The 26,543-nt window shown below is 40.4% G+C and overlaps 2 protein-coding genes and 2 non-coding genes across 4 annotated transcripts in view; 3 read left to right on the top strand and 1 right to left on the bottom strand.

Annotated features, from left to right (window-relative positions):
• Eif3a (eukaryotic translation initiation factor 3 subunit A) overlaps positions 1-21,172 on the top strand; it is a 35,727-nt gene extending 14,555 nt beyond the window's left edge. Inside the window, exons 8-22 of the mRNA XM_026384169.2 lie at positions 1,566-1,670; positions 2,048-2,146; positions 3,466-3,582; positions 3,819-4,004; positions 4,579-4,926; positions 5,293-5,397; positions 5,652-5,765; positions 6,765-6,887; positions 7,305-7,458; positions 8,147-8,331; positions 13,438-13,526; positions 14,681-15,369; positions 17,888-18,092; positions 18,484-18,674; positions 19,894-21,172. Coding sequence (XP_026239954.2) covers positions 1,566-1,670; positions 2,048-2,146; positions 3,466-3,582; positions 3,819-4,004; positions 4,579-4,926; positions 5,293-5,397; positions 5,652-5,765; positions 6,765-6,887; positions 7,305-7,458; positions 8,147-8,331; positions 13,438-13,526; positions 14,681-15,369; positions 17,888-18,092; positions 18,484-18,674; positions 19,894-20,171 — 2,988 coding nt within the window. The 3' untranslated portion in view covers positions 20,172-21,172. The remainder of the gene's footprint in view (positions 1-1,565; positions 1,671-2,047; positions 2,147-3,465; positions 3,583-3,818; positions 4,005-4,578; positions 4,927-5,292; positions 5,398-5,651; positions 5,766-6,764; positions 6,888-7,304; positions 7,459-8,146; positions 8,332-13,437; positions 13,527-14,680; positions 15,370-17,887; positions 18,093-18,483; positions 18,675-19,893) is intronic.
• Positions 1,781-1,908, top strand: LOC113179620 (small nucleolar RNA SNORA19). Its single transcript, XR_003300369.1, has one exon. It is a non-coding gene; the product is annotated as a small nucleolar RNA SNORA19 (small nucleolar RNA).
• On the top strand, positions 3,003-3,134 carry LOC113179619 (small nucleolar RNA SNORA19). Its single transcript, XR_003300368.2, has one exon. It is a non-coding gene; the product is annotated as a small nucleolar RNA SNORA19 (small nucleolar RNA).
• A 2,890-nt stretch (positions 21,173-24,062) lies between the features above and the next one.
• Nanos1 (nanos C2HC-type zinc finger 1) lies at positions 24,063-25,788 on the bottom strand. The gene has a single exon (XM_026384201.2). The coding sequence runs from the start codon at positions 25,746-25,748 to the stop codon at positions 24,882-24,884; it is 867 nt and encodes a 288-aa protein (XP_026239986.2). The 5' UTR covers positions 25,749-25,788; the 3' UTR covers positions 24,063-24,881.
• Between the last annotated feature and the right edge of the window lie 755 nt (positions 25,789-26,543).

Raw genomic sequence — 26,543 nt, 5'->3', positions numbered from 1 at the left:
GCTTTGGACAGAAAACTGATAAAGTTGAAAAATTTGTGATTAAGTACTGGGAATTCTGATTAATTGTCAAAAGGATTCTCATTTATGAATAGGAAACTATTGGTATAAATGGGGTATTTCCAGATGATCATTTCCAATAGGTTAAATTGGTGGGAGCTTTGATATAAGAAGACTTGGACTGGTTCTGAGGAATATTGTGGGACACTGAGTCAAGAAAGTGTAACAATGGGCAAGCATAGTCATATTTCAGGGGGCTATAGGAAAACAAAGCAAGCTGACTCATGTAGCATTTCCACATATGGATGATGGGGCCCAGAGAAAAGGGGCAAGCTTTGGACCTTATTCTAGATACCTAAGACACTTTTTTCTATTAAAGTTTCATTTTATATGGTTTTGTTTTTGGTACCAGCGATTGAACCCAGAGGCACTTAACCACTGAGCCACATCCCCATCCCATTTTATATTTTTTAGGGACAGGGTCTCTATAAATTCTTAGGGCCTGGATAAGTTGTCTTTGAACAACTGCCTCAGGCCCCGCTTGGATTATAGGTGTATGGCACTGTGCCCAGCTATTGTTTTATAGCTTTAAAGCTGTGGCTCTTAATCATTGTTATCCACTTAAAGCTGTAAAGTAACAGTTGTTGTGTTCAAAGGATTGTTTCCAGATCCCCTGTGGATACCACAGTCCCTTATTTAAAATAGTGTAAATTTGCATATAATCTCCTAAAAACTTAAAATGAGCTATAGATTACTTATGATATTTAATGCAAAGTTAGTGCTTTGTAAAAAGTGATTTGTAGCATAGGAATAGGGCTTGATAGTTTGGAATGTACGGTTAAGACTCTTTACAGAACAATGAGAAGAAGAAAAATCTACAAGTATCCAGGAGTGGTATCTCATGTCCACAGTTCAGGAATTTGAGGCTGAGGCAGGAGGATAAGTTTGAGGCTACCCTTAGCAACTAATCGAGGCCCTAAGCAGCTTAGACTCTGTCTCAAAATAAAAAATAAGAGCTAGGGATGTGACTCAGTGGTGAAGTATTCTGGGTTCAATCTCTAATATGGGGGAAAAAAAAAAGTATATATATAGCAGAGATGCAGTCTCCCTCCCCCAGTATTTCCTACATATGGTTGGGTGATCCTGAGGATGTAACTGCCAAATGAATGGAACACTGTCTTGTTGATGGACATTTGTGGTTTCTCTAATTTAGGCTTAATAGAAAGTGTTTCCCTAATTTTTGTGATAATTTGCACAGATTTTTTGTTGGTAATAAATTGTCTATGGTGGCCATATTTGTGCCAGTATCTTACTAGGTTGGCTTAGAGTTATTTCCTTTTTAAGTTATTTCACTATAGACAGATGTATAATGTGGGGCAAGAAACTCCCCTGGGTTATAGTTTAGATAGATTTAGGTAAACTTTGGTAAATTTAAGGGGGTTCAGGCTTTACAATCTTCAAATCCATTTTACACATTTCTGACCCCATTGTTTTCTCTAAATTTATACCCCGTTAGACTCCTAGTGGAAAATATGCTACTGTTAAACCTTGTGCTTTGTTTACTATAGGTCAGATTCAATGTACTACAATATGTTGTCCCAGAAGTAAAAGACCTGTACAACTGGCTGGAAGTAGAATTTAACCCATTAAAACTCTGTGAGAGAGTCACTAAAGTAAGCATTTGTCTTTACGTTTTGGTTTTGATACCATGTAGCCGGCATTATTGCAGTTTCGGGTTGTATTTATCTTTGTTAGAGATAAGTATTATCTTATGTTTGAATCAGTGCACATTTCATTGTCTTTTTTCTTTTATATCAAGAGAAAAGATATTTCTGATGTGCTAAACAAACGTGGAGGTAAATTAGCAGCATGACTGTTGTAGTCATTGCTGTCAGTCACCTTCAGACAAGTATCAAAAACCTTCATGTTACATTTTCTATTTCTTTGCATTTTATGATGTTTTTGTGTATTAAAAAATTGAAAGCATTTCAGATATTTCAGTATTTGTTTCCTAAAAGTATAATTCTTTCTAATTTAATGGATTTTGTAGGTTTTAAATTGGGTTAGGGAACAACCTGAAAAGGAACCAGAGTTGCAGCAGTATGTGCCTCAACTGCAGAACAACACCATACTCCGCCTTCTACAGCAGGTAAAAATACAAATGCATGTTTTGTGGAGAAAGTGGAATTTCCTTTTTTGAGCATTTCTAGCATTTACTGGAAAAATTTAGAATTGCCCAGGAAGTAAAAGCTTTCAACAGTTCTGCCCCCATCCAAATTAGTCTGATTTGTTTTGAAAACAAAATGAAACAATGTTTACTTACTTTCTTGTTGAACCCTATCATTTTGCATTTTTCGTTTTTTTTTTTTTTCATTTTGCATTTTTCTTATTACTAAAGTAGGGTTTGTTTGTTTTTAGTACCAGGGATTGAACCCAGGGGTGCTTAACCACAGAGCCACATCCCCAGTCCTTTTTTATTTTGAGACAGGGTCTCATTAAGTTGCTTAGGGCCTTGTTTAGTTTCTGAGCCTGGCTTGGAACTCTCAATCCTCATGCTTCAGCTTCCTTCCTGGTTGCTGGGATTACAGGCCTGCACAACCATACCTGTCTAATGTAGAGCTTTCTTATTTCTTTCATACCTATGTGGTTTTTTTCATAGCCAGGTGGTATCATGGTGTACTTATTAGTGAAAACCTGTATTTATAGGTTTTTTTCCTGTTAGAAAATGTCACAGCATTGTGCTTCTTACATATTCCTGTCTTTCCATGTGCATGGATTTTCTTTAGCATAAGTAGTGGAATTGTCTTACACAGTAACACAAATTTTCAACCAATTCTTAACAAGAAGAGAGAATGAGACAACCTTTCTCTTTGTTAACACTTGTTATAGTACAGTTTAAGTCCAACATCTTGAGTAAGTTGAAATGTTACTTTTAGTAATAGCTAAATGTTCTTTTTGGTTTTCATTTGGTGAAGGATTCTTTAATTATATATCCCCTTAAGTATATGCACATTTCATTGACCTGCTTTCCTTTGTATATGTGAGCAGTGTTATTTCTTATGTGCTACACAAATAGTTGAAGATTAATTAGCAGAATAACTATAAATAGTAATGCTGCCAGTCTCCTTCAGACAAAAAATTTTACAAAAAGTGTTTAAAGGTACTAAATGAATAGTAATTCTTATTGATAAATATGTGAGCTTTTGTATGTGTATGGTGCCGGGGAATTATGTGACCAGTTAATTTGTTTTATGAAACTAGGATTTCAAAAGATGACACACTTGAGGAGGAGTAGTATAATATGATGATTTATAGCATAGGAATAGGGCTTGATAGTTTGGAAAATGTACTATGAAAATAACAGGTTCAGTTTTGTGTTTTTCTGAACAGTTGGATGTCATGAGATTGCACATCAAAAGTGCTAAATAAATGGCAGCTATTATTATCAACCCTATGTTTTTTATGCAGGTGGCACAGATATATCAGAGCATTGAATTTTCTCGTTTGACTTCTCTGGTTCCTTTTGTTGATGCTTTCCAACTGGAACGGGCCATAGTAGATGCAGCCAGGCACTGTGACCTGCAGGTATGTACTATAAGGGGACATTGAGGTGGGCAGAAGTTCCCTGAGGACTAGAAAGATATATACCTTTTGTTTTTTGTGCTTCTGGTATAATGGCGCCTTTTTAAAAAAAACTACTTTTTTATACTTAGCATTCTTGTTAACTTCTTAAATTCAGTTGAATTTTATTTTTATCAAGATACTTGTCGAATGATTTCATGTTAATATATCAATTTCACCTGATAATTTAATTTCCTAAGGTTCGTATTGACCACACTTCTCGGACCCTGAGTTTTGGATCTGATTTGAATTATGCTACCCGAGAAGATGCACCAATTGGTCCTCATCTGCAGAGCATGCCTTCAGAACAGATAAGAAATCAGCTCACAGCCATGTCCTCAGTGCTTGCAAAGGCACTTGAAGTCATCAAGCCAGCTCATATACTGGTATACATGTTTTTTGGGGGAAATGAATTATTCAAGTCGTGAGGGATTCTTATGTTTCTGGAAAAGGCTTGAGATAATATCTGAGAGAAGGGATATTTGCTATTTTTTATTCACTTGGTAATTTTGTTATTTTATCAGATTTCTTAGATAAACAAATCACTTTAATACCTTTCAGCACAAAATACTGCAGAGGTAATGTAGTAACAGATCAGTAATATAAAACAGAAGGCTGTTCATATATTATGACCCCCAAAGAGTGAAGTACACAGTGATTGGGCTTCTCCTTCCTGCTTAAGTTGTTTGTGATCTCAGTATTTCTTTGAGTATTTAAGGTAGATTTGGGCACAGAGAAAAGTTGACCTAGCAAGTAGAGATGGTTCTTTAGCTAGGTAATTGCCATCAGTGACTGAATAGGTGTAGCATCACAACAAATGGCTTGGGTAATGCTATCTTTTCTTATTAAATGAAAATACAGATAAGGGCAGTACATCAGGGTTATTTTGTACATTTTTTTGATGTTTAATACCAGCGTCTGTTGCTTTTAATGTTTTAAAAAATGCATTTGGTTTTGAAGCAAGAGAAAGAAGAACAACATCAGTTGGCAGTGACTGCATATCTTAAAAATTCACGGAAAGAACATCAGCGTATATTGGCTCGCCGGCAGACAATTGAGGAAAGGAAAGAGCGGCTTGAGAGTCTTAATATTCAGCGTGAGAAAGAGGAATTGGAACAAAGGGAAGCTGAACTTCAGAAAGTACGCAAGGCTGAAGAAGAGAGACTGCGCCAGGAGGCAAAAGAGAGGGAGAAGGAGCGGATCTTACAAGAACATGAACAAATCAAAAAGAAAACTGTTCGTGAGCGATTGGAGCAGATCAAAAAGACAGAGCTGGGTGCCAAAGCATTCAAAGATATTGACATTGAAGTATGTAGAATATCACTCATTAACAACCGAGTTTGACCCAGGTCTTCTGTTACTCTTGCAACCATAGTTGTTTGCCATTAGTTGATTTATTTTGGGGTTTTAGGATATTTCATGCATTTTGTTACAGCTGTCTTGGTGAGTTAATCTGAGAGTAAGCATTTGATTTTAATTGGTCCATGCAGTTTGTAACCTGTGTCTTCATCTGTTGGTAATTTGGGTGGATGTAAAGTGGAAGAGGCAGAAAGAGATGTTAAGATTGTGTATGTTTTAATTTAGGATTTGATTTAGAAAGCAGTGTGTCCTATTGATTGTTAGGTATTTCTTTTATGTTTATATTAATGATGGTACATTTGAATTACCTTTTAGGATCTTGAAGAATTGGATCCAGATTTTATCATGGCTAAACAGGTTGAACAACTGGAGAAAGAAAAGAAGGAACTTCAAGAACGGCTGAAGAACCAAGAAAAGAAGGTAAATGAAAGGTCCAGTAAACTTTCAACACAAGTTAAAAGAAACTGGGTATAGTGGTATACACTTATAATTTTACTTAGGAGGCTGAGGCAGAAGAAGGCCAGTTTGGGCAACTCAGCAGGAATCTATCTCAAAATAAGGGCTAAGAAGGTTTGGTAGAATAGTTGTCTATTATATATGGGTTCAATCCCCAGAACTGGAAAAAAAATGTTTATAAAAATGTTAACAACTGAATTTATTTTCATGCCATTCAGATTGACTATTTTGAAAGAGCTAAACGTTTAGAAGAAATTCCTTTGATAAAGAGTGCTTATGAGGAACAAAGGATTAAAGACATGGATCTGTGGGAACAACAAGAAGAAGAAAGAGTAAGTTTTTCATTTAACTAATATTTTTAGGTTGTAAACTGTAATAAAATCTTCTGCCCTCAATGGGACTAGGGTTTCACAGTTGACTTATTTTGTTAAAAATGGTGATTTAATATCTGCTTACTAACAGATTAATGGAAAGTAGAAATTTTTACAGTAGAACGGAGTATGGTGTCGCACGCATGTATCCTATTTACTTGGGAGGCTAAGGCAGAAGGATCTCAGCAACTTTGTGAGACTCTGTCTCAAAATTGAAAAAAAAAAAGGGTTGGGGAATTATCTAGAGGTAGAGCACCCCAGGCTCAATCCCTAATAGCAAAGAGAAAATGAGGGGAAAAAAAAATGGAAAATTCATGGTCTAGATTACAAACGGAGTAACATAAAGGACAACTGGAATGCTTATTTAAAAAATAATTTTATGTACACTTTATTTTTTTAATTTTTAAGTATTTTTTTTTTTAGTTGGACACAACACCTTTATTTCACTTATTTATTTTTATGTGATGCTGAGGATTGAACCCAGGGTCTTGCACGTGGGAGGCAAGCGCTCTACTGCTGAGCCACAACCCCAGCCCTTATGTACACTTAAAATGGGTGAATTGTGTGTGTGTGTGGCTCAGCAGTAGAGCGCTCGCCTAGCATATGTGAGGCCCTGGGTTCGATCCTCAGCACCACATAAAAATAAATAAATAAAGATATTGTGCCCCAACTACAACTAAAAAATAAATATTTTAAAAAAATCTCATAAAAATTTCTGATATCATGGTACTAAATAAATCCTATCTCTTAAATGATAGCTCCTCCAGGACTCCTTGTGCCTGAGTGCCTTCCTGGGGACCTGTGGGCAAGAATCATGGTTATCATGCCACTTTTATGGGAAGATGGAAGAAGGAAGGAAGTAGTCATTGCTAATTGTTCGAGAATGTCGGCAATTTGTTTGGAGTGAGTTAGTAATCAGTAATAAATACTTTCATATTTAACTGTATTGTGTACTTGCAGATTACTACTATGCAGCTGGAGCGGGAAAAGGCTCTTGAACACAAGACTCGAATGTCTCGAATGCTTGAAGACAGAGATTTATTTGTGATGCGACTCAAAGCAGCGCGACAGTCAGTTTATGAGGTGAATTTACTGGTTTTAAGGAAAAGTTTATTTATGAGCTTTTTAGTTTTGCCTTAATATTCTCTATAAACACAATGGTACATTCTGTCCTGAGTTAATGTGTTTAGTAAAGAATATTCAAATGTTATTTTAGAAATATTTTGGAAAAGTTTTCATCTTTTCTAAATGTGAAAGTCTCTTTGTACAGGTTTATTTTATGTTTCAGAAATGAAACAGCAACTTTGAGATCAGAGTTCCTAGGCATTGTAATTTTAATAATTTTATCAACAATGTAAAATGTAAGAAATTTGGCATGCAGATATGGTTGGAAATTCTGGTCTTTGTACTTGGAGGTTCCTTTTTTGGGTTCTAAGAAATGTAGTTTGTTCTTTTGAAAAAAAAATATTATTTTTTGGTTGGGGGACTGTTTCATTGTAGGAAAAACTTAAACAGTTTGAAGAGCGATTAGCAGAAGAAAGACATAATCGTTTGGAGGAGCGGAAGAGGCAACGTAAAGAAGAGCGAAGAATAACTTACTATAGAGAAAAAGAGGAGGAGGAGCAGAGGAGGGCCGAGGAGCAAATGCTGAAAGGTAAAACCACATAGACATGGTTGGAGGGATGGATTCTGGCTGATGTCAAATGTAGTGTTTGGCAATCTTATTTCATAGAAAATATAGGAATCTAGATAGGTGAATTTTTAGCACTATAGTGAACTGTTTTCAGAATCCAGGTTGTTACATTGAGGATGCTGTGTCTTTTGTGAATTTGTTTCCACATATTTGATCCTCTGTTTTTTTTTTTCTTCTTCCCCCTGCGGTACTGGGATTAAATCCAGGGGCACTACCACTGAGCTACATCCCAGCCTATCTATTTATGTATTTTCTGAAGCAGGGCCTTGCTGAATTGTCCAGGCTGACCTCAAACTTGGGCAACTCTTGCTTCAATTCCTGAGTCTTGTTTGATGTTCTTTTAAAAATTCATGCTTTTTGTTTTTCATCACTGAATTCTGTAAAGGTATTAACATTGATTGAAGAATGAATGCCAAATGAAGGCTGTCAAATGGTCCTCTGTCTGGAATCTCAGATTTGCAGGAATGGAGGGAGGGAATCTAATCTCATCCTTGTTTTCTTGAATATCTTATGCCATTTAGCTGTTTTATAATTTCCTTCTACTCTATGCATCCTGCTTATTTAACATTAGAAAATTAGGCCTAAAACTAGGGGAAAAGGGAAAAGGTGCTGGTGAGAGGAACACTTAGTAACCAAATAAATTATATAGAGCGAGAAGAAAGAGAGAGGGCTGAGCGTGCCAAACGTGAGGAAGAGCTTCGAGAATATCAGGAGCGTGTCAAAAAACTAGAAGAAGTAGAAAGGAAAAAACGCCAAAGGGAGTTGGAAATTGAAGAGAGAGAACGCCGTAGAGAAGAGGAGAGAAGACTTGGCGATGACCCACTTTCTAGGAAGGTGAGCACAGATATGATTTTCTGTTGTAATGAGTTTCATGTTTGTCAACTAACGTTCTTTTTTTTTTTTATTGCTCAAAACATTACAATAATCTTGACATATCAACTAACCTTCTTGCATGATACCTAGAAGGTGACGTGACACAAATTCTCTCTTGGGCAGAGATAAAACAATCTGCATCTACTGAGAGCTTGTTCAGTCCCACGCCCAAACCTCACGATTCAGAATCTGCAGTTTAATCAGATCCCTAAATGATTCAAACACTATTCTAAATATTTATAATATTGTCAAACTGACCTGTATTCTCTCTACAATCTTGGGTCTCATGAATTTCATTTCCTGATTGATTGTATGTTACCCACTTAATTAAAGAACTCTTAAGCTTGTTCTTTGTGTCCCTACATTAGGCTTCTCATGGTTATTGCGTTTTTCACTAGTTTCTACTATCACCATTTTTTTTATTGTAGATGGACACAGTACCTTTATTTTTAACTTTTTATGTGGTGCTGAGGATTGAACCCAGTGCCTCACATGTGCCAGGCGAGTACTCTACCACTGAGCCACAACCTCAGCCCTACTGTCACCACTTTCTTCTCTTTCTGCTTTATGTGTCTGATGCCTGTCTCTGTATTCTTAATTTTCCTTGAAATGTGCCCACTTTGTTCTTTAGAGAAAACATTGTTTTAACATTCTTTTTCTTTCCTTTTTTTTTTTTTTGGTACCTGGGATTGAGTGCAGGGGTGCTTACCGTTGGACTACATCCCCAGCTCCCCCATTTGTAGAATTTTTTTAAAAATATATATTTTTTAGTTGGCAGTGGATATTTTTATAATTTTTATTTTTTAAATATCTTTTTAAGTTGTTGATAGACCTTTATTTTATTTATTTACACATGGTACTGAGAATTGAACCCAGTGCCTCACTCAGCTAGACAAGTATGCTACTGTGCTCAGCCCCAGTTCCAGCCCAAATAATTTTATTTAATTACATGCAGTGCTGAGGCTCGAATCCAGGGCCTCACACATGCCAGGCAAGTGCTCTACCAAGCACTCTATCACTGAGCCACAACTCCATCCCTAATTTTTAATTTTGAGATGGGGGCTCATGAAGTTGCTTAGGACCTCACTAAGTTGCTGAGTCTGGCTTTGACTGAATTTGGCAATCCTGCCTCAGCCTCCTTTGTTGCTGAGGTTATAGGTGTAGGCCACTGCATCTCCTGGGTCAACTTTTATTTTAAGAGAAATAGCTTGGCATGGCGTTCTCTGTGCCACACCTGTATTGGATGCTTATCTTTATGGAAGGACCTCATGCTTACAATATGGTCTTTACTTTTACAATGTATATGGACAGAGTTTTGGGGCCCCGCCCCCAGATTGAACCAAAGGGTATTTTATCTCTGACCTACATCCCCAGGCCTTTTTAAATTTTGAGACAGACTCACTGAGTTGTATAGGCTGGTCTTGAATTTAATGATCCTCCTGTCTTAACCTCCCAAGTTGCTGGTATTATAGGCATGTGCCACTGCGTCCTGTAGGATTTTTATCCTTGTTGCTAATTTCCAATTTTATTTCTGTGCATTCTAAAATACATTGTTAGGGGGCTGGGGATGTGGCTCAAGCGGTAGCGTGCTCGCCTGGCATGCGTGCGGCCCGGGTTCGATCCTCAGCACCACATACAAACAAAGATGTTGTGTCTGCCGAAAACTAAAAAATAAATAAATAAATATTAAAAAAAATACATTGTTAGGTTTTTGTGAATATTTTTTTCTGTTGGACACAAAGTTTTGTATATATATGTATGAAATCAGAGCTGCTGTGTTATTTAAAACATGTTATATATTTTTTTTATGGGAACGTCATCTTAGAAAAGAAAACAGACCTCCTGTAATTTATGATTTTAAAAATTCTTTTAGTTTCCTAAATCCATCTGTCTATACTTGTAGTCATTTTACCCTATTATAGTCATGCCCACCCCATGGCTATAAGGACATACCATTACTGTAATGCCTCTTTTTTCATGCTGTCTGCTTCCATATTCTTGAGAGCCTTTTTTCTTTAAGGCAAATTTAAGGACTTTTCTCTGCTTATTTTTATTTCCTCTTCTTGTGGTTACCACTAGTTTTCCCTAAAATTTATCTAAATTTTTATGGTATAAATTTTAGTTTCTACTTCTACAGAACAAACCAAATTCTGAGCATTACTTAGGTATTATTGCTGGGTATATTTTGCCTCAAGATCATTACAACCTCTTCTCTTCCTACTTAGGACTCCTTAGCAGTAAATTTTATGGCCATGTGAGCAACTGTTAGTTTATTTGTAAGGTATTTGTTTTATTTCAGTAATAATTAAGAAATATTAATTATTCTGTCAAAAATAATAAGTTATTTCAGATATTTCCAGTACGGTGGTCATACAGTGAACCAACACAGTAGACAGTGGGGGACACACCTGTACTGCACAATAAAATCAAAGACAAATAGTTTTCCAGTTTTTCTTTTGTAGTGCTGGGGATTGAACCCAGTGACTTACACATGCTAGGCAAGCACTCTACCATGGAGCCCCTCTCCAGTTTCTCCTCCTCCTCCTCTATCAAATTAACAGTTTTGTCAATATGAGCTTTTAAATTTATTTTGTATGTGGTGCTTAAGATCAAACCCAGTGTCTCATGCCTGATAGGCAAGCGCTCTACCACTGAGCCACAATCCCAGCCCTCCACTTTTTCTTGAGGGGAAAAGGCCCATCCATGTAAGCTGCGAAGCTTTGTTTAAACAAAAGAAAACAACAGAAAAATCTTTCTAGCAATTGTTTAGTGCTAAATATGTTTATACTGTATCATGTTTTCCTCTTTGCAGATACATTTTGGTTTTATTTTATATATTTTAGTTTGTTTTTTTTCTTTTTCCACAGAATGTCTTTGTATCTCAAGAGATTTTGTTTCTTTCTCATACTTGAACAATGGTTCAGTGTTTGGCCACTTCAGAATCATCTTTTATTCTTTTTAATGCATTATCACACAGGGGAGGATTCTTGTTACTGATCTTGGTCTTTTTTTTTAAAATTTATGTTTTAATTGTAGTTGGACACAATACCTTTATTTTATTTATTTAGTGTTGCTGAGGATTGAACCCAGGGCCTCATACATACTAGGCGAGCTCTCTACCGCTGAGGCACAGCCCCAGCCCTAGATGCTTTTTTAAAAAAAACTTTTTATTTATTTAGTTTTTAGGTATAGATGGACACAACACAATACCTTTATTTTTATGTGGTGCTGAGGATCAAACCCGGGTCCCGCCCATGCCAGGCGAGCGCTCTATCGCTGAGCCACAATCCCAACCCCCAGATGCTTTTTTATTCCTTGAAAATTTCTACAGTTTTCTTTATCCTTAAAAGGAATTTAATCATTTCACCGATGATATTAGGCTCATTGTGATTGATCTTTTTTTCATTATTCACTGTTGGCATTTTTACTCTTAAAACCAGAGGTATAATTCTCCTTAGACAAGATAAGATTATATTAACTTAAGGAAGTTTCCCTCCCTTTTCTCTTCAAAATCTCTTTTTTTTTAAAGAGAGACAGAGACAGAGAATTTTAATATTTATTTTTTAGTTATCGGCGGTCACAACATCTTTGTTTGTATATGGTGCTGAGGATCGAGCCCGGGCCACACGCATGCCAGGCGAGCGCGCTACCGCTTGAGTCACATCCCCAGCCCTCAAAATCTCTTTTGTGTGGTCACTTTAACTATCTATTTTAGTGCTGGGAATTGCACCCTGGATGCTTCACCACTGAGGCATATCCTCAGCCCTTTTCTTGCCCTTTTTCTCTTTTGAGACATGGTTTTGCTAAGTTGCTTAGGGCCTTGCTGAGTTGCTAAGCCTGGCCTTGAATTTGTGATCCTCCCTCACCTCCTGCATCACACACTGTTACACATGTGTGCCATCATGCCCGGCTGTACCCTGCCACCTTTTGTTGTTGTTTAAGGCAGGGTCTCACTAAGTTGCTAAGGCTTGCCTGGATTTTGTGTTCTTTGTGCGCTTCATCCTCCTACCTAGCTGAGATTATTCCAGGTCAGCCTGGGCAAATTAGCTAGACCCCGTCTCAAAATAAATAAAGATATGGGGATGTAGCTCAGTGTAGGGAGAATACTGCTGGATTCAGTCTTCAGTACCACCCTCCTTGAAAGGGAATTGAGGAGGGCGCAATATCTTATGCTTTGTTTTGCATAAAGATGACAAGAGTAAAATAAACATTAAAAGATAAAGAAGAGCACCTTGAAAAGGCAAAGTTGGAAAAAAGATGAAAAACATCTTTAAAGGAAATGTGAGGAGTGGGAGAAATGTGGTCTTTGGGTATGTATGTCCCCCTCCATTGGAGTGACCATGTTAGTTACTAGTTACATTGACTTTTTAATTTGTGTCCACTTGGGAAAGTCTTGGCACAGCCTCCCTCTTAATAGGCTAGAGTCATCCATGATAGCAGGAGAACAATTATTATCTGACTACATGTGTCCTTCAGTGCTTCTCATCTGTAGGCTGTATCTTCCAGAGAGCCTTACATACCTAATTATGGCTGAAGGTTATGTTGTAGGAGCAGGCAAGCTGTGTCAGAGGGTGCTCATTGAAATGTTGTGCCAGATTTTTAATGAAATACCAATTAAATATCTCCTGACACCCTTCCCATGATTTTTAGTGCAGTGCTTTCAAGAGAGAAACACGGTTAATCTAACCATTCTGTTAGACATTTCATTTATTCTACTCTTTTTTGCATGTGCTCAGTAGGAACTGTGATGTATGTTTCAAAGTACTCCCCCCCCCCCGCATCATATTTTTCAAAAGGGAATTTCTAGGCCAGTGGTAATCTGTAGGTGCTCCAGATGTGTACTCTCAGGGTGATTTCAAGTGGTGTTTTACCAGCTTATAAAAGCCATGTACAATATTTGAGAATATTAGTTTGGTTGTACTGCCAGTCTGATTGCAAAAAAATTTTTTTAAAGACATGCTTATATTTAAGGGTTTGAGGTCAAGATTGACTATATTTGGTATTACCAGTAGTTGTCGTTACGAATCATTGTCACTGTGGTGCTTCTTGTTTGCTTTGCTTATGCAGGATTCTCGTTGGGGAGATAGAGACTCTGAAGGCACGTGGAGAAAAGGACCTGAAGCTGACTCTGAGTGGAGGAGAGGTCCACCAGAGAAGTAAGTAGAGTCACAGAATTTTTGTTGTGGATCCTGGTAATACTCCCATCGGGGTTTGTGTGTGTGTTTTTCCCCAGTACCTAGGATTATTGAACCCAGGGATACTTGGCCACTGAGCTACATTCCTAGCCCTTTTTTATTTGAAACAGGGTCTTGCTAAGTGGCTTAGGGCCTCACTAAGTTGCTGACACTGGAACTTGTGATCCTCGTACCTTGGCCTCAAAGGATTACAAGTGTGTGCCACCATACTTAACATTTACCAGTGGTTTTAAAAATAGGCTTATTTGTAGGGATGGAGAAAGGAAAAGCTGAGAATTATTATCACGCCTGATTCTTTATTTCACCCTTACTATGATGACTAACCTCTAAACACTCATCTCAGATATTTTAAATTCCCTAAGAGTATTGAGTTTAGAGAGTAAGAAGGAAGAATTCTATAACACTTTTTCTTTAGATTTGTTAAATAGATGTAGCTGTCCTTGAAATAACTTCTAGTGGTAGACAAGAATGCCAGCTTTTTAGTTTCTGTTCAGAATGTAAGTTTAGAATAATCATTATAAAATATTAGAAATTGCCAAGGTTCTTGTTTCCCCACTTTGCTGGTGATTGAACTTGGTATTGGTGATTGAACTTGGGGATATCTGACCACTGACACACATCCTCAGTCGTGTTATGTATTTTATTTAGAGACAGGGTCTCTCTGAGTTGCTTGGTGCCTTGCTTTTTGCTGAGGCTGGCCTTGAACTCATGATCCTTCTGCCTCTGCCTTCCAAGTTGAAATTACTTATGGCCTTGCTTTATTGCAGTTAATTCTCCTGTTTCACCCACCCAAGCCACTGGGATTACAGGCATGTACTACTGTGCCTGGGTGGTTTTTATTTTTTGCGGCTGGGGATGGAACCCAGAAGTGCTCTACCACTCAGCTGCATCCCCAGATCTTTTAATATTTTGAGAGACAATCTCATGAGTTGCCTAGGCTGGCCTCAAACTTGGAATCCTTTTGTTTCAGTTTCCTGAGTCCTGAGATTTTAGGTGAGCATCACCATACTGGCCTGAGGTATTTTTAAAGGCAATAAAATAAAATACAATTCCTGAATGATGGGATGCTTTGTGAAAATACTTGACCTTAAAAATGTGTGGCTGTTCCTCTGTAGGGAGTGGAGACGTGGAGAAGGGCGTGATGAGGAAAGGCCTCATCGGAGAGATGAAGATCGACCCAGGCGTTTGGGAGATGATGAAGAGAGAGAGTCCTCTCTTAGACCAGATGATGATCGGGTGCCTAGGCGCAGCATGGATGACGACAGAGGCCCTAGACGTGGTCCTGATGAAGATCGCTTCTCTCGTCGTGGAACAGATGATGACCGTCCTTCTTGGCGTAATGCAGATGATGACAGGCCTCCCAGACGAATTGGTGATGATGACAGGGGAAGTTGGCGTCATGCAGATGATGATAGACCACCTAGACGAGGACTGGATGACGACAGAGGAAGCTGGCGAACAGCTGATGAGGACAGAGGACCAAGACGTGGAATGGATGAGGACCGGGGGCCCAGGCGAGGAGGTGCTGATGATGAACGATCATCCTGGCGCAATGCTGATGATGATCGGGGTCCCAGAAGGGGCATGGATGATGACCGGGGTCCCAGGCGAGGGTTGGATGATGATCGAGGACCTTGGAGGAATGCTGACGATGATAGAATTTCCAGACGTGGTGTAGATGATGACAGGGGACCTTGGAGAAACATGGATGACGATCGGATTCCCAGACGTAATGAAGATGATCGGATTCCCAGACGAAGTGAAGACTCCAGACCTGGTCCCTGGAGGCCATTTGTCAAGCCAGGTAAAATTCTGGTATATAGACAACTAGTTGAGATGCTTTGTGGCATCTGATGTGTTTACATGCAGAAAATGAAATTTAAATGGATAAATGACATTCAGCTATATTATCATTTTCTGTTTATAAGTGGATCTTTTCCCATAAATGCCTTATATAGTCAATTTCATGTCAAAAGTTTCCTTTGTTGTTCCACACCCCAAAGCAGATACTGTCTTCTGTAGTGGTGTCGGGCTCTTTTTCTCTCTGTTCAGTTGGATGCTGCTTTGAATGCTATTTTTCTGTTCCCATCACTTAAGTATTAAGTGTTCTTCAGGTTCTATCTTAGGCCAGCCTTCTTGAAAATAGATCTTTAAAATGTACAGTTATTAAATATTTATGCAGACTCCTGTCCACCATAGGATTATACATGGAAGAACTCTTTTCGTTTTTTTAGTTCTGGGCCTACTCATCTTTTTCACTTTATGATCCTTCTATAGTTGTATGTGTCTATGACACATTTGTGACCATCTTTAGGTGATGTCTGCATATTGCACATTGGCAACAACTGCTTTTCACACATGGTACGTCTCCACTGGGAAACCTCACTGACATTTTAGACTCAACTTGTATAAAACTCCTACTTTTCTGTCGGCTCATCACTGTCTTAACTGTATAATCTAGAAATTTGGGAGCTCTCCTTTCTCTGGTCTTTTTCATCCTTTATTTTAATCTTTGATTCAGTTTAGTTCTGCCCTTTTTTTTTCTTTTTTTTTTTTTTTTAGAGAGAGAGAGAGAGAGAATTTTTAATATTTATTTTTTAGTTCTCGGCGGACACAACATCTTTGTTGGTATGTGGTGCTGAGGATCGAACCCGGGCCGCACGCATGCCAGGCTAGCGCGCTACCGCTTGAGCCACATCCCCAGCCCATAGTTCTGCCTTTTTGATGTTCCTTAAAACCATCCACTTTTGTATTCTATCTGCTTGAACTTGGGTCTGGGCCACCGTAATTCTTTTTTTTTTTTTTTTTTTAATATTTATTTATTTTTAGTTCTTGGCGGATACAACATCTTTGTTTGTTTGTGGTGCTGAGGATCGAACCCGGGTCCCACGCATGCCAGGCGACCGCGCTACCGCTTGAGCCACATCCCCAGCCACCCACCGTAATTCTTTGAGGTCTTGCTTTTACCTACTAACTTATCTCCACTGGTTCTACTCCCAATTCTTTTCTTTGTGCTGTAAAAAGCCATTCTAAGTTTGGATCTAAGCGAACAGCTTCCTCGTCTTTATCTTTGGTTTCTACTATCTTTATCTTTTCTGTTCTGACCCTGGGCAAGTGACCTTTGGGGCCTCATGTAAAATGTAGTTAACTGTACAGTAGGTACTGAGGAGTCCTAGAGGAAATATAACATTAGGTTCCTTTGGGCCTCTGGTCACATTTTTAGCCAGTCAGAATAACTATGTTTATGTGTTTTTTTCAGGATACCTTATTTGAAACATAATATTGCTTCATGAGCATAGAATTCACTGCCAACAGTACTGTAACTCATGTCTGAGCAAAGCTTTTTTGATACATAATATATTTTCTCCCTAAGAGACATCATTCATAGCGCTCTTGTGCTTGGGGATACTAGATAGCATTTCAGTAGTATGCTTGGGTTGTTTGAAACAGTGAAGTCAGTAGCAAATCACAAAGGTATCATGGCACTAAATAAATAATCCCTGGAAAGGACACTTGTTAGAGTAAGAGTTGAAACCAGAAGGCAAAGTGCTGCCCACTTTAGCTGTGGTCGTGTATATTGGGCGACTCACAATTTTTGCTGCTTTGGAGTGACTGCAAGGTGCCACAAGATTAAATTTTGGGGTTGCTACTTTTTAGCAAGCACAGAATCTGATAATATTAAGACCGACTCAGCTATTGATAGGATTGAGCCAGGCAATTTAGGCATATGGTTTAGGTTAGTGCTTTGCCTATGGTAGTGTCTGTGTTGGTGACAGTAATAATTATTTGTGGTACAGCTATGATAAGTTTCCACTGAAATGTTTGCTTCCTTTGACCTTTTTGTAGATTTCAGATCCATGGCTACATGCAAGACATGGGGCAGGATCAAAGCATTTGTCCTTGTTTCATGACTAGATGGTGGGTGGTAAGTGGTGTATGACAGGAATATGAAAAGAGTCTTTTTTGGTGATGAAGATTCTGAGAATGTTGCAAGGTATAAATGACTCATAATTTGGGCTTTAATGCTCAAGGAAAGCTCTTTAGGTTTTCTGCTAAAATGAACAGTCTACTTACCCTCAGGACAAATTGTATACCCCAAACTTTTGTTTACAGTAAAAATTCAATGATGTTTTTATTTTACGAAACATAAACCCAGGTAGTCTATGCAGTGACACACAACAGCTTTAGGATTTTTCTTTTTAAATGAAATTGGAGTGTCTTCATCATTCTAAATTAATGAGTTAATGTCAACATACCTTTATGATTACTGATCTGTTTCTTGAGTGAAAAAATATTTTGCTGCTTATTTTTTAAAAAAATAGGTGGATGGAGAGAGAAAGAAAAGGCCAGAGAAGAGAGTTGGGGTCCACCTCGAGAATCAAGGCCATCAGAAGAACGTGAATGGGATAGAGACAAAGAAAGGGATAGAGACAATCAAGATCGTGAGGAGAATGAGAAAGACCCTGAAAGAGAGAGGGACAGAGAGAGAGATGGTGGGGATCGTGAGGATCGCTTCAGAAGACCCAGGTTGGGAATTTATTTTTAAGTTGGATGTTTCTAACTGAACTGTTTGTAGAGTTACAGTTTTAATATTCTTTTAAATACTCTTCGGGTATTCCAAACTGTGTTTTAAGAAACCTTTCTTTCTCATTTATCTCTTAAATCATGTAATAAAATTTTAGAGTTCATATAATTGAATTATCCCTTTCATGAGACAATGTTTTAAACTGTGTGTAGCTATCTACAGGTTATATAAACTGTAAATGAAACCAGCATGGGTGCAGTATCTGAGGTCCACTTAGGAGTTTAAACCTTGTCCCTTATATATTCATAAACTATGAATGGGTATGATGTGTTCACTTAAAATTGCCTGTATAGTTTACCTTCAGCAAGAATTTGTCATTTTAAATGGTTACAGGGATGAAGGTGGCTGGAGAAGAGGACCAGCTGAGGAATCTTCGAGCTGGAGAGATTCAAGTCGCCGAGATGACAGAGATAGGGATGATCGTCGTCGTGAGAGAGATGATCGACGTGATCTAAGGGAAAGAAGAGATCTCAGAGATGACAGAGACCGGAGAGGGCCTCCCCTCAGATCAGAACGTGAAGAAGGTATGAGTGTTATTTATGCTGGAGTGTTGGAGAACAGTCATTCTGGCAGTTTGGGTTTTATGTAGTTATTTTGTAAATAATGCATCAATACCCCAAACCAGGTAAACAGTCTATTTTAGTTTAGAACTTGTGATTCTCATTCACTTAATGGTCAAGCTGTGACCAAGCTCATTTCTAAATTTAAAGTGCATTAATAGACCAAATTGGATAATGAGCAATATGTAGTGATGAAATTTATTTAGCAAAAAGGAAGAAGCAGTTTAATCAGTTACTTTAGAATTAAGATCCTGGCAGATCTTAATTCACAAAAGTTTGGCTCTCCTTTCCTGGCACAAAGTTTAATAATTCTTTCTTTGAAATTTTGACAGTTGAAACGTTAAAAAATATTTTAATGTATTTAATATGCCCATTGCACTTAAGTACTTGTTCTCACATACTTTTAGTATTTTTTATTTGTTTATTCATTTTTTTGTAGTTGTAGATGGACAGTGTGCCTTTATTATTTATTTTTATGTGGGGCTAAGGATAGAACCCAGTGTCTCACATGTACTAGGCGATTGCTCTGCCACTGAGCTATAGCCCCAATCCCACACTTTTAGTATTTTGCCTGTACAGCAGTATTATAAGTTTATTCTTATAGCCCTAATTTAAAATTTTATATTTTTATGGCTAATTTGTTGTTAAATTTTTCAACAAGAGCCCCAAATGCTTTCAATTTAACAATGTCCATTCACCTAGTATCCTCCACCCTGTGCTGGGGATTGAACCCATGGCCTTGTGCATACTAGGCAAGCAGTTTACCACTGAGCTACACCCCCAGTCCTTTTAAAAATTTTTGGGAAAGGGTCTTGCTAATGAAGTTTAAAGTTGGCCAGACTGTCCTTGATCTTGCAATCCTCCTGCCTGACACTAGAGTAGCTGGGATTATAAGCCCGTGGTGACATACCCATCAGGTCAGCCAGAGTTTTATCACTTTGTATTAAAATTTTAAATATACTAGTATATTTCCCAGGCCAATGATTTCTGTTTGTTTTGAAATTTTGAGTTATATCTCTTAAGTATGTTACAGATTTTTTTTTAGGAATTATAGTCAAAATAATTAAAATATGTGGAACTTTTATTGATTTTTTTTTTTTTTTTTAAGTTGTGATTCTGTACTGTTAAATCTTCAGTGTGGGAAGTATTCCTTAAGTTTTATTTTCTAAATTGAACTTTTTAGTGAGCTCTTGGAGACGTGCTGATGATAGGAAAGATGACCGGGCAGAAGAGCGGGATCCACCTCGCCGAGTTCCTCCCCCAGCTCTTTCAAGAGAGAGAGAAAGGGACCGGGAACGGGAACGGGAACGGGAACGGGAACGGGAACGGGACCGGGACCGGGACCGGGACCGAGAAGGTGAAAAAGAAAAGACCTCATGGAGAGCTGAGAAGGATAGGGAATCCCTTCGTCGTACTAAAAATGAGACTGATGAAGATGGATGGACCACAGTACGACGTTAAGTCCCAAGATGGTGGAATCAGACTCTGTCTTACATAGGTTTGATCACATTCAAGGATTATTATACTTGTTCTTCAACCAATCTAAATTGGATTCTTTAATGTTGTTTCACCATAACACAAAAAGCATGAACTCATATTAATCCTATATAATAGATTGATCATGCACCGTAACCACAGAAGGTTTGGAAAACCATGCCATTTTCTGGAATTTAAGGTGTTGCATTATTTCATCAATCACTTGTTTACAAAAGAGAAAAACTAAAAAATAAATTTAAAATGTGAACCCGTCGGGTATGGAGTAACACCTGTATCTTGGTATAGAACTGATATTTTTTTGTTTGATTTTGAAATATCTGATATTAATTTGGAATGAGGTATTAAGCTTTTGTTAAAATGTATTCGAAGACCCTTTAAACCAGTGGATCTGAAACAATTTTCACACCATTAGCGGTTGAAACATACCTCTTTAGGTATTTTGAGGTATTTACTATTAACTAAATTTAGGAAGTTTTTAGGTTCACTGTAAGTGCAGTAAATATTACAGACATTGGATACAGTGGGATTTTCTGTAGATTTTACTTAAGAGGTGAGTATAAAGCAATTTGCAGTCATTATTGTAATGACAATACTGTTCAAGTGCAAACCCAAAACAGTACAGCTTTTAAATTTTAAAGCATTTGGTAAACTATCGCTGTTTTTTTCTGTTGCCAATAGCAAACTGCTTTTCCATTAATGGAGACTTCATGCCTTTCAAGCATTTTAAATATGACAATATTTATAAATGTGTGATTTGGAGGAATTCTTTAAATTCTTTTTCCTAATTTCCTTTCTCTTCAGAATAGATTCTTTCAACAAGTAATTTGTAGTAATGACTGTGTTGACTTCAATTTTTGGAGTGTAGTAGCTATGTTAAAGATTAACTATTTGGTCTTATTGACGCCAACACAGAACTTGCTGCTGTGTTTTTTCTTCAGTGATAAATAAAATACTTACAGAATTTGTTTTAGTGTTGATTTGTGATCATAAAGTGTTATATAATGGTAAGTTTGCATATTCAGTTGAAGTTTATTTTGCTTGAGTTTGTATCAGTGCCATTAAATGTCTCAATGTTCAATATCAAAGAAAATAGAAAACAACCTTAAATATAACACAGAAAGCAAATGCAGCTAGGACATTTCCTATAAAGTGCCCTCCTTTCTTAACTGAAACTCTTTTTTTAAAGAGAGAGTGAGAGAGGAGAGAGAGAGAGAGAGAGAGAGAGAGAGAGAGAGAGAGAGAGAGAGAGAATTTTTTTAATATTTATTTTTTTTAGTTCTCGGTGGACACAACATCTTTGTTGGTATGTGGTGCTGAGGATCGAACCCGGGCCGCACGCATGCCAGGCGAGCGCGCTACCGCTGAGCCACATCTCCAGCCCTTAACTGAAACTCTTTAGAGAATGTTATTTACTAAATTTTAGTGGCTGTGGGCATGGGAAATTTGATTGTTACTGAGCACTGTTGAGAGTTCCTGTTGGTACAGTTACAAAGCCAGAAGACGGACTGTTGATGCTTTTTGACTTAATCAGATGCAGCTTTTCTGTTATCAGTGATCAGTTTTAAACACTTCATTTCTGGTGTATGAAACGTGGAAGTCTTAAAAGCTCTTCTGTGAGAATCTTTTCTTTCATAAAAAGATCAATGATTATCTGGGGCAATGACCTGCTATGAATTTGTTACTGTAAAACAAAATTGTACATGACGTCATAGATAAGTCCCAGTCAAGATACATTTTATCAGACTTGTTTAGGTGAGTCATAGAAGCATGTATAACAGGTTTCAAGGCCAGTTTGCAAACCTACCCCTTCGGCTTGGACCGTTTCCCAGACATCCTTCTCCCAGGGTTTCTTTGTCCTGGGAATCAGAACTGAGCACAGCGGAAGGGCAGAGGAGTCTGATGATGCTGTTGCTTTGTGATCCAGCACTTGGGTTTCTGCTATCCTGGACTCTGACCCTCTCTGCTCAAACACTGTTAAGATGTTAAATTTAAACAACCAACCCACTCACTGATGTGCTAGGAGGCACAGTGGCTTCTGCATTTTTAAAAGGGAAGAACATTGTTACTAACATAGATGGCCTGAGGGTGGAGATCTCATTGGGCAGTATTCTCTTAATATTTTAGCTCCCAGTATTTCAATGTTAGCTGTAAAACTGAGGCAGATTTGCTAGGGCAGGGGTGTATGAGATATGGGGTACTTTAAATGGATTAATATAATGGCCAGCCAACTAATTCTAAGGAGACCTTTCCCAATACTCTCCAGGCTTTGGAACTTTACAACAAACTCCATGCTTAGTGTTCCAAGTTCTGGTAAAATAATGTCAGAACAGTGAATGAGTGGGCTGAGTAGTTCAGCTGTAGAGCTTGTTGTGGGAGACCCTGGGTTAAAACAGATCTCAGTAAGGGGTGGGGGGGGGAGCAGATTGTCATTTATATCTCATCACAGTGATTTCTCTTGTATCAAGGGTATGTCAGTATCACCTGCTTGAACATGTATAATTTGGAACAGTATAATTTGGCTTAAAAATTCAAAGCAGCCAAATTGATTTGGTCACTTGTCTAGGCCTTTTGGCCTGGAAAAATGCACTGCTTTATTTATACTGATGTTGACACCCCCCCCCCCCGCCTTTTTTTAGTTGTTGATGGACAGCATGCCTTTAATATTTATTTTTATGCAGTGCTTAGGATCAAAGGGTGCCTGGCGCTCTGCCATTGAGCTACAGCCCCAGCCCTATAGTGAGTGACCATTTTGAAGGTAAAGCAGAGCAGCCAGGGAAGTACCAACTTCGTGTTGACCTGCATAAAACAAAGCTTATTTAAATTGTATATCTTCTACAAAAGAACAGAACAAGTAATTAGTGGTTTTATTAAGCTACTTAAACTTAGGCCCAGTCAGATCTGCAGTTAGACTTACCAGTGGATTGTTTTCTTGGTTTAAAAAAAAAAAAAAAAAAAAAAAAAGAAAAGAAAAACAGCTTGCCTGTCTACCCCTCCCCCCTTGGTTCCAAAAGGGCTCACAGCCACCCAGTATGGTTTACCTCAGCCTCTGTTATGCCTTCAAATGAGCCTTCCAGATCAAGTCAATTTGCTATGGAGGAAGTTAGCTGTTTAATACCAAAGGAGTCTGGCTCCTAATACCCTAGCTAAATCTGCCTACTGGTAGCTTTATGTACTTAATCTCTTGGTGGTATTTTCAGATAGTTGTGTTCACGTGTTCATCTTAATTCACTTCGTTTTTTGCTGCGTACATCTGTCTTCATGGATAGGTATCTACATAACATAGTATGGCATGCAGCATGTTGAATTTAAATGATCTTGGAAGTAAGGTCATCATTAGAAACCTTTGCCTATGAATCAGGTTTCTCACTGATAACTGGCAGGGTTCCAGAAGCATCTGAGGGTCTTCTATGAAGACTGGGAACATGGAGGGGAGCCGTGTTTCTTCTCTGCAACCCCCAGCAGTTATTTTGATCAGTGCCAATTCTGGTGTGCCAATATCTGAAGCCAGATAACCTGTACTGAAGATTCCACTCCATGTTATTACATTAGTTTTCCCATCTTGTGTTTTAGTTTGAGGGATAATGGCTACAGTAAGCTTTCCTTCACTATTTAGGAATCCTGAAATTGAGCAACTCAGGATGAGCCTGAGCACTGTTATATAATATTTGTGAAGAACTGAAAATGGGTGGTGGGCTGGGTTTGTGGCTCAGTGGTAGAGCACTTCCCCAACTTTTTCGAGGCACTGGGTTCTATTCGCAGCACCACATATAAGTAAAATAAAGGTCCACTGGCAACTAAACAATGTTTAAAAAAAAAAAACAAAAAAACAAAAACTGGAAACGCGAAGTTGGGGGCATGAAGAGAAAATGCTATGCAATCATACTGTATAAATATTTTTTTAAACAGCACCATCTCCAAGTGTACACAATATGATTATGACTTGGCACAGTTTTTAAAGGTGAAAAAGGCTAGTTGCTAGTTCAGTAATAAAAGATCTGGTACATAAAAGGAGCTGTATTCTACCTGCTACAGACTGCATTTTACACCCCCAGTTAGGACGGAAACAAGCCACAAGGAGGGAATACCCACCCAAATTAATACTGAAAAGGACTAAATTTCACTTCTTAATGCTTGTAATTGCTTCACCTGGAGTTAGAATATAACTAAGGACAACTAAAATAGTGCATCAAACAATAAAATAGTCATTTTGCTGACATTCCATAAAATCGTCAGTTTTAAGCTCAGTTCAGAGGCTATTAAAAAAATATACTAGACCTAGTAAAGTGCCTCCATTCATAAAACGAAACACCCAAGATTAGAGATAATTTCATACCGACGCGCATCTAAAATAGGTCGACGTATACAGTAAATAAACAGCGTCTCTCGGCTGCCATATTCAATTAGTGAAATACACATCCAGCCTTCTTCGCAGTCCTGGATGTGTGCAAACTAGAAACAGTCACCCTCATCCATCCCCCTCCAAAAAAAAAAAAATCAGCGTCTAGTCTCAATCTGCTTGACAGAAGTACTCCGCACAGCCGACTTCACGACGTTCCAGGTTGAGCCTGTGCTAACAGCTCCGCAACTCTCCAATAAACAGGGAAAGACCGTTCGCAGAACAAAACGGAGGGCAAGCAGCGAATGCTAGGTGCCCACACGCTGGACGCCGGGCCCTCAGCGCAGCTTCTTGCCTGGCAGGCTGTCCCTAGCGCCGCGAGGCGGCGGACGCGCGGCGGGCGGCGCTGGCACTTTGGAGAGCGGACAGTACTTGATGGTGTGCGCGTTGTCGCCGCTGGCGCCGCACAGGGGGCACGTGTAGCGACGCAGCACCGGGCACAACACTCTCCCGTCGGGGCCCTTCAGGATGTGGGTGGTGTAGAGAGCCACCGCCTCCTTGTTGTTCCTGCAGAACACGCACACCTGCAGCTCGGGTTTGAGCAGCCGGGCGGCGGCCGTCCCCGAGGTAGCTTGCAGTCGGGGGTCGGCCGCCCACGCCGGGGCTCGCTCCTCTCGCGGCGTCACCTCGGGGGTGGTGGCGGCGGCGGGCGCGCAGCCCAGCAGCACCGCGGCGGCGCGACCTGCGAACGGGCTCAGCTCGGCGAAGCGCTCCTCCAGCAGACCATTTTCGGCGGGGCCTGCGCATAGCTCCAGCGCGCGTAGCTCCAGCGCGCCCCCCAGGAAGCGGCCCCGGGACCCCGGCTCGTCGCTGTCGTCGTCGTCCTCGTCGTAGTCGGGCGGCCCCAGTGCCGGCCCCAGCGCCCCGGGCCCGGCTCCCGTGTGGGGGGAGCAACAGGACGAGGACGACGAAGAGGGCGGGGAGCCGCCAACGCCGTCCTCGCCACGGGCGCAGCCGAAGCGCGGTTCGCCGTCCACCGCCTTGGTGATGAGCGTAGCGAGCCCCAGGTAGTCGTTCCACGAGCTGAAGGGCTGCGGGTGCGCCTGACCCTGGGCACTCACGTAGCGGGCACTGGGCACGACCGCCATGGGCGCGGGGGCGCGGCCACGGCGGGGCGAGCGGGGCGCCCAGGGAAAAGCCTCCATGGGCGGGCTGCGGGCCGCACGCCGCCTCCCCGCCGCCGGCGCAGGCCGGACGGAAGGGACGCGCCGAGCCTGCCCGCCGGCCAGCCGCGGGGTGGGGCCGCCTCGCTGCTTTTTATCGGGCCCGCTCCTCCCCGCGCCCCTCCTCGCCACCGCGGCCCTGCCCCCTGCGCTCCCCCGCCCGGGCCACCTCGCCTGCGCCCCGGACGGAGGCGGAGCAGAGGCGGGCGCGCCGGGGGCGGGCGGGCAGTGCGCGCGCGCTCCGCTCAGACCCGCGCGGCTCCCGCGCCCAGCGCGCTGCGCCCGCCTCGCCAGCTGCGGGGCGCCTTTCATTCTGTGAGGGGGCGGGCGAGGCGCCGCCTCGGACCGCGGCGCTAACTGGCTGCGGACCGGAGCCCCAGCGCCACGGGCGCCGCTCCCGTTGCTGATTGGTGGCGGCTGGGGAGGGGGCGTGCGCGGCACGCGCAGCGGGTAGGTAAGGGAAAGTAGGGGAGAGCCGACCCGGGCGGAGGCTCGCCTTGATTCCAGAGCTGGACCCTGGGACTGGAACAGGTGATCAGGCCTGGGCCTCCCTGGGTCTGGTGGTGAGGGTCGCCGAAGACAGGGTTCGGGATGGCGGGGAGAGGGGGAATGCCCCAGGGTTTACTCACCCACCTTCCAGCCTAGGATGGCCCTGGGCTGCGGACTGACAAGCCCTCTTTTTGTCTCCTAGCTTCTCGCCAACGTGCGCAAGAAAAACCGTGGGAGGTAGGACACCGGGGAGATCTCAGGATGCACCTCTTACATCGTAGCCGCCCA

Source organism: Urocitellus parryii, chromosome 5, assembly GCF_045843805.1.
Source record: "Urocitellus parryii isolate mUroPar1 chromosome 5, mUroPar1.hap1, whole genome shotgun sequence".
Classification (NCBI taxonomy): Eukaryota; Metazoa; Chordata; class Mammalia; order Rodentia; family Sciuridae; genus Urocitellus; species Urocitellus parryii.
This window is presented reverse-complemented; position numbering and strand designations above follow the sequence as displayed.